The 8,537-nt window shown below is 42.0% G+C and overlaps 1 protein-coding gene across 1 annotated transcript; it reads right to left on the bottom strand.

The window, feature by feature from the left end:
• Positions 1–389: 389 nt before the first annotated feature.
• On the bottom strand, positions 390–8,303 carry hdc (histidine decarboxylase; the record flags this gene model as incomplete). The annotated part of the gene is made up of 12 exons (XM_080730250.1): positions 390–1,073; positions 1,425–1,526; positions 1,897–1,995; positions 2,087–2,177; positions 2,760–2,922; positions 3,811–3,877; positions 4,298–4,441; positions 5,185–5,322; positions 6,086–6,208; positions 7,006–7,119; positions 7,982–8,154; positions 8,276–8,303. 12 exons carry the CDS (start codon positions 8,301–8,303, stop codon positions 390–392), a joined length of 1,926 nt encoding a protein of 641 aa, XP_080586376.1.
• Between the last annotated feature and the right edge of the window lie 234 nt (positions 8,304–8,537).

The raw sequence follows: 8,537 nt of genomic DNA on the forward strand, positions 1-8,537 counted from the left end.
CTCACTCCTGTCTAAATATGGTACAGCATTCTATAATTACCTGGATCCTACGTGTCCTTTAATAAGAAGCCTTTTTATCCGATCGCTCTTTGTTTTACCATGTTTTTTCTGGCGTTCCCCATGCGCACCAACCCCATTGAGGTAAACAGACAGCGATCAGATGAAAAGGCTTCTTATTAAAGAACACAGAGGATACGGGTAATTATAGAACGCCGTACCGTATTTAGACAGGTGTTAGACTTTATTAAGCCCTTTGTTTGTGAAATCTGAATGATGGTGTAGTTGTAGGGGGCTAAATAAGTCGCTCTGCCAGAACCCATGTAAACCCGGGACCATGCGTGAGCTAAAATCGCTTTGGGAAACCCGACCAACATCAACTGTGAAATAAATCATTCTAGAAACTCAGGTACAGTGTTGGAGTGTTTTGCAGCCATCTGTGAACCCTTCACTGGGCAGCACAGCTGGCATCTACCACACTGCACCAACTGGTTGCAGAAACTGGGTGAACTGTAGAACTTTGTAAGCTTTTTTAGGGTCTGCTTACCCAGAACATTTGAGGGCATCTCTGGAATCTTAGATAGGGGGCCTGCCCTCCCCACAGATTGGACTACTGCAGGATCAAAGTCATAGCCAGACAGGGGCCCGATGTAGTTGTATGGCAAAGGTTCACTGTTGCAGCTAAGTGAGCGCATCGGTCTCCTGGACCTCGTCCAAGCCTTGTCAATCCACAGCTCCACTTCGGCCTTGTCCAGACTGGAGCCAGGACACTCGATCTCAGATTTTGGGCTATCTTTGGCTGTGTTGTCAGTGTCGGATCTCGAAAGCCTTCTTGTTCCCTCACTTTCCCCTGCCATTGGTTCCTCTGTGCCAGAGGGAGGTTCCATCTCTGCCAGAAGATTGGTGGCTGTTTTGGAGATGATGTCCCAGTCCTTAAGGATGTCATCAGCTGTGGTGAACTGTGACGTCACCGTAAATCGAATGATGCGTTTGGCGTGAAGGTCTGCAGGGATGAGGTACATGGTGCCAGACCGGGTCAGTCTCCGCAATAACTCTTGGGTCAAGTCATTTCCCCCCTGCAGAGGATTATTACTTTATGTTAATAAGTTTCATACAAAGTCAAAAACACTTAACTTGTTATTGTTTAAGTCTATCATTATATTCTATTATCTTTTTGATCTTGGCTCTTAACCGTGCAAAAAAACTAGATCGCCTCTAGTTTCTCACCTTTGAACCATTTTAGGTGTACTGAATGGTTACTACTTGACAAATGGTTACTACTTGACAATCATTAGCTATTATACATTATAAAACCATATCTTTACAAAGATAATAATTGACCCTAACCTAGCTGACATTCCTCTCCAACCAAATATCATTTTGGGGAGTTATAAGTAAAAGACGCATGCAGTGTGAGTGCTAAATACCTTAAGGCAAAAGACCACAAGGCCAAGGTGTCTTTCAGCAGGAACCTCAAAATTAGGATCTTTTCTAATGTGGGATTCCAGGAGCTTTGCCATCTCTATTCCCTAATTAGACAGGGAACAGTTTTTAAACATTAGTACTGAAAAGCAAAAAGAAAACATATAATGTAAGATCAAAATAAAGCTGCTGTTGGGTCTTGTGTGACTGGTTATCTTTGGAATATAATGATGGTTTATAATGATATCTGGGATTTATATAGCGCTTTTCTAAATACTCAAAGATGCTTTACATGTGTGTGGGGGCCAGAGGAGAGAAGGGAGAAAAAAAAAGACTTTAACTTTTTTTAAACTCAAAACGTTCTCATATACCATAAACACAGCCCTGCAGTCAATTACATATTTGTATATTTCTATATCTCTATATGAACTTCACCAGACCCCACAGGAAATGTACAAAGGACAGAATGTCACTTGCATGTCTGATGTGAGCCTGGATGTTTGTCAGGCCAAAGGAACGCATCATGAACCACAGCTTGAGAGAACGGAAACGGCGACTGAGGGGAATCTGCCAGTGCTGGACAAAAGAACAGTAAGGTGTCACATTACAAACTGACATACTGAGATGGCGGGATGTTCAAATGGATGGAAGCAGATGGAAATCATACCATAAAGTCAGTGGCTGCCTGTGAGTTGTCATGTCTGAGGTAGACAGGGTCAACACTAAAGGTCTGCTGGAGTTTATATTTGTCCTTGACCCTGTAGCAACAAGGGAAATCCATGTCTTCATAGGCCTGTCACAATTATTACATACAGGAAATTGTCTAATCCAGGGGTCTTCAACGTTTTCAGGCCAAGGACCCCTTAGTTGAGAGAGAGATGAAACAGGGACCCCCACAACCTTTTCATAGATTCCATATAGTTTCATTGTTTGACAACACAATCATCAGTGTGTTTTGGATTCATGTCAATTTGTGTACCCTCTACACCAAACCTCTTTGCCGAAAATACAAGCTACAAGCTCACAACGCCTCGCAGCGCAAGGCGTTGTGAGCTTGTAGATCTGCTATTTTTGGCTACAATTCTCAGAATAGGGACACTAGGGTTCAAGTTGTTAATCTAAAAAGGATTGGAACATTTGGACCCCCTGTAGTAACTCTGAGGACCCCCGGATCCCTGTTGAAGACCCCTGGTCTAATCCATATGTTCCACAGAATAACAATACAATATAACAATATTAGAGATAGAAATAAGTAAAGTACATGTTCTTACTCGTCAGTAGTTTTGAACCTGTACAAGAAACACTACCAAATTGGGACATAAGTAAGAGGCAATGCACACCAGAAGGCTGTGCAGTCGAAGTGGACCATCATCCACTTGGACGGATTGAAGACGAAGGACTGAGCGAATTCAATGCCTTCCAGTGACCAGCGCTGCTCTGGGCAGAAGTAGGCAGAGCCAGCATACGCTGCGTCAACATGGAGCCACAAACCCTCCTCTGCACCTGTCCAACACAACACACAGCTGAATCTAGACGAAGAATACAAACTCTAAAATGACATACATTTTTTTTTTCATGTTTCCTGACCTCAATTACACCCCCAAAAAAATGAACATTCAACATTCAGTGTTTTTTCTGTAATTTGTAGTTTTTGGAATATAGGCTCAGGTTCATTTCATGGGTTCATTTGCCTCTGGACGTACGCATCATCATCCAGGGGAGGGTGTGGTTGTAGGTGAGGGTGAACGCAACAACTGAACTGGTAAATGGTGCATAATTTGGAATTGGAACGATACAAACACAGTGGAAAGTAACATCAAAGACCCTCCCCTACAACCACATCCTCCCCTGGATGATCATTGATGCGTTAGTCAGAGGAAAATGAACTCACTTTTCTGAGCCTTATTATTCAAAAAACGACAGATTACAGAAAAACCACTGAATGTTGAATGTTCATTTTTTTGGGTGTAATTGAGGTCAGGAAACATGAAAAAAGCCACAAGATAAGTTCACCCCCAAAATTACTGTTTTTCTATTGATTACTCACGCATTGGAGACTAGAGTTCAATAATATTTTTTGTTTTTTGTCGCATTCCTAAGACAAAAATGTGATAACAATAAATTTACCCCCATTTGTTCCGGATGGGGATCCGTTTCGAAACGGGTCCCCATCCGGAATCAATGGGGGTAAATTTACTCGAATAAAATTTTGGTCTTAGGAATGTGACAAAAAACAAAAAATATTATTGAACTCTACTCTCCATGGCGTGAGTAATCAATAGAAAAAAAGTTATTTTGGGGGTGAACTACTCCTTTAAGTTAAGTCAATATTAAAGTTAAATATTGGACCTTAAGATGTAATATTTTAAATAAGTTTACAAATGTACTTACACACTGGCCCCAGTTCAGTTAGTTTATCAAAGGCACATACTCCTGTAGTTCCCAAGGTTGCACACAGCTGGAAAACATATACAACAAACTTCCTTATACTCTTAAAATGACTTCAAATCTGATACTCAAGCTTGTACTCCTGAGCTTTTAAAATGTATTAAACAAAAAGGCATGCTTGAGTTCCTGTTCTACTTCTAGCAGATTGTGCCGGTAACAGGAAGCCTCCCCCCAAAACATAATGCGAGGACCGCTCGCCCCTAGAGGTTCTTGTATTCTTGTATTTGTTTTAGTGAGGTTACGGTTAGGAAAAAGGTTAGGGTTAGGCATAGTTTTACTGAAGTTAAGATTAGGAATAAGGTTAGGTTTTAGGCATAGTTTAACTGAGGTTACTTTTAGGAATACCTGGTGGCGACCGTTCAGAGGTCGCCAGATTTGACGCGGGGCGGGTGTGTTTTGAAGCGAGCGCCCTTGTATTCCTTGTGCTTACCATAAAGGGAACCAGGCCCATGCTCCTGTCCTCTTGAATGGCTCGTTTCAGAGTTTCCCCTCTGAGGGAACAGTGTTCGTCAGTAGGCAGAAACCTGATCTTCACCAGGGAGATCAGTCCTGCTTTCTCCACAGAGGAATGGGCCTGGGAGGCACAGTGACACACAGCATCATTCGTTTATTTTTGTTTCATTTAATCCAACATCATCTCTTTTACTTTCAGTCAGTTGTGTAGTTACAAAGCCTACTAGTTACATTTCACTAGTTCATATATTACCTTTTACATAGTCAAACAATGTCAATGACAATAACAACTTGTTCTGATTTGTTATTCATATTGGAACTACAACTCAACATTTAATCATGAGATTGCAGTGGTAGTTATGAAATGAATAATACTATTGGTACAATGCACTTAAACATTTACTCTGTTTGAATACGTAATACATGTACGGTATTTTATTACTTGCGCCAGCAGAGAGCAGAGTGAGCAAGTACTGCGTTCGGCTGCGTATGTAGGTAGGTAGGTAGGTAGGTAGGTAGGTAAGTAGCTGTGTGTGTATTTAAGCCCGTAGCCCAATCAGGGACCAGCATTTCTGACAATGTCATCATTAACAGCCAATGAGGGACCAGCATTCCTGGTGATGTCATTGGCATCACCAGTGGTGAGCACACCTCATGGCGCGCTCTGCTGGCACACAAATAGGCCATACATGGCCTACTTGTGCACAAGGAGCAAGTTGGCACCTCGACAGAGTGCAGTTCTAGTTATGCACTGTAATAACTTACAAACATACTACTGAAGGCAAAAGCATAGCATTATCCATAGTACTTTCTTAATGAGAAGAACAGGCACTTTAAGCATGCATCAGAGTGAGTGACCCTGACCTGGTCTGAGGCGTAGGCCACCAGTCTGGAGTTGAGGACGGCGCCGTCCACTTCCTGGTTGAGTTCTGTCTGTAGCTGAAGGATCATGTCCTTCCTGGCAGCCAGCAGAGCTACCAGGGTGCTCTCACTCACCGTGCTCTAACAGGAGAGAGACAGGGTCAAACACAATATGCAAAATCAACACAATTGTTAAAACAAACTGTGTCACAGAGATCAGTGCCATCCACTGACTCAGCAGGTGAAATAGACCAAGGTCTTACCTACCTGCAAGGGTGGAAAGTATAACTAATTGCAAGTAGACATACTCTTGTTATTGTGTTATGATATTTAAAGATATTTTTGGGGCTTTTCTGCCTTTATTTGTAGTGGAAAGTGGGAGAGAGAGATGGGGAGAGCCATGCAGTAAAGATCGTCGAGAATGGACTCGATCCCGCTATGCACCGTCAGGCTACAGTACATTAGAGCCTAGGTGGCCCGGACCGCTAAGCCACAATCCAGGCACTATTCAAGCACTTTAGATGGATTATTGTACTCAACTACATTTGAGTATTTTAGTCACCCTGGTGAAGCCATGAAACACGTACTGTAGGTGTATTTTCCACAAGAGCGCCTTTGTCTCTTCCTTTTTTTGCCAATCAATTTTGTCACCCATTTGAATCAAAGAGCACTTTGTTGTTTTCTTTTCCCCCTGCCAAATAGATGCGATCCTTTCTCTCTTTCTTCTACATTTGGAATTTAATAAAATCAATAAAGGCATATGTATCTAACTTCTGGTATTTTCTATACAAATTATTGACTGTATCTGAGCACCCACAGGCATTTGTGTTCAACACAAGTAATCCAACTTCTACTTGAGTAATATTTAAATCTAGTAACAGTAGGATATTCTAGTACTGTGTACCTGCAGTATGCCTCCTCCTGTGCTATCAGGCTGGTGATGCAGGAAGAAAGAAGGAAGCCCCAGTGCTTTACACAGCCAGTCCATTACATTCATCTCCAACTCCGTGCATGCCGGGCTGGAAGCCTGACCAAAAGCAACATTATTCTTCATCACTTACAGCAGGGGTGGGCAACTTGGATACTGGAAAGGGCCACTATATTTTCACACACACACTCCAGAGGACCACAATGAAATCAAAATAGCAGATCTACAAGCTCAAAATGCATCGCATTTGGAGCTTGTAGATCTGCTATTGTTGCTATATTTTTTTAAATTGGTATCCTGAAAAGTTTTTTTTATTTCAAATGCATGTACACTTGTACAGGTTCTTATGTTACTTATGTTACTTCTACTTTATGAACTTAATCACAAATGCATTGGACATAAAAAAAAGACTACTTGTAGGCTACTAGTCATCAAGAAGATACTAATATACAGTCGACTGAAGTAATTAAAGCGGGTCATGTTTGCACGTTTTGAATTATAACAGCTAAAACCAATAATATATCAGTATTCTGATATTAACCTGCGGGCCGCATTGAGTGAAGGTGGGGGCCGCATGTGGCCCCCGGGCCGCCACTGTATGACTTACAGTATACCATATCAGTGGTTTTCATATCAAGGTCAATTATTTATTCGGCATTTAATAATAATTTGATGAGAGTGTAAAATGAAACCAAATGGACCATTTGGTTTCATTTTACACTCTCAAGAGTTAAAGCTCTACAAGGGTCCATTTTCTTACCAACTCTCCATCATTTTAGCTGGGGACCACCTGGAACCCCCTCAAGGACCACTGGTTGAAAACCACTGGTATTTTAACAACAGCATTTAGTTTAATACAGCACATTGGTTACAGAGTATATGGCTCCCATAATTACCCAGGTGAATCCAATGCAGTTGATAGCATCGGCCAGCATGTCTCCCAGCATGGAGGGCCACGACGTCAGGCTGGGGTAATAGGCATGCATGTGAGGGCTCTGCCAGTGAACCACCTGCACAGTGCACTTTCATTAGAACAGTGGTTCTCAACCTTTTCAGGCTGCGACCCCCAAAATAATCATATTTGAACTGCGGACCCCCCACCCTGCACAAGCACTTGGAATTGTAGGAGTTGGCATTGCCTTTAGTTTGACTCGATCTAATCCATTGTGAAAATAGCCGATCTACATGCTCACAACGCATCGTGTTTGCGAGGCGTTGTGAGCATGTAGATCTGCTATTTTCACAATTTCTGACTCTAATATTTGACAATTTGACCAATATGTTTGACCAGAGGTACTAAAAATGTCCTTAAATTGTCACTTGCAGATACCATTATACACTTATATTGTATGTTGGTTTGTTTACTGTTGAGTGAGAAAACGATGTTAACATTTAGCTAAACATCTGGGGACCCCCCAAAATAATTTAGGGACCCCTCTGGGGGTCCCGACCCACAGGTTGAGAACCACTGGGTTAGAACAGTGCATGCTTCTCAAACATTTTCATGTCAAGGACCCCCAAATTGTATGTATTTACCTACAGACCTCCTTTTGAAAATATTTTGTGCCAGGGGGACCCCAAGATTTGTGTTGTTAAATTATATAGGCCTATATATTAATTTGTATTTATATATCTTTTTGCTGAATAGCCAAAAGTATAAGAATCAGAGTTTGATGCTATATAAACAAATCTAGCTGGGAACACTCTGGAATATCCCCTCAAGGACCCCTGGGGGTCCCCGGACCCCACTGTAAAAACTTTACAATCACTTGTGACTTGGGTTAACTACTGAGAAGAAGATATTGATTTTTTCCTACAAGTTGATTTCAAATCAAAGCTTTGCATTTAGAATTGACACACACAGGAACTTACCCCAGGCATGATGACTCTCTCAATGTCCTGGAAAATGTTTTCCCACTCCTCGGGTTCTGTAGGGGCGCAGTCAGGGATCAGCTCCCTCATGTAGCCCGGCTTCACATCTGGAATCACCCTCCTGTCTCTGATGGAGCCCAGGTACTCTGTGATGTAGTCCACCAATTCTTTGCCTGTTAGACAATAGACACAGCAACAACTAGCATTATATCAACTTCACTTGAACTTTAAACTTGATCATTAAAAACGTTGATGTAAGACCGATTCAATATATGAAATACAACTCAATATCACCTCTTCGATTGTATTCCTCGGCTTGCATTGTTAAGGCAAGGGAGCGCTGTCCACAGAGAGGTGCTGACAGGTGTCTGCGTGACAAGTGGCTGGAGAGCTATTGTATTCGGTGGGAGAGATCACAGAGCTATATAGACCCTATTACGATGAACACGCCCTGAACCAGTGACTCATAATGGACCGCTGAACAAATACAAATCCTCCATCCATCTTCAGCCCCGTAGGCCAAATCAAGCCACATTAAATCTTCATGCTAAATATT

This window comes from Nannobrachium achirus (assembly GCF_963921795.1).
Source record: "Nannobrachium achirus genome assembly, chromosome: 7".
NCBI lineage: Eukaryota > Metazoa > Chordata > Actinopteri > Myctophiformes > Myctophidae > Nannobrachium > Nannobrachium achirus.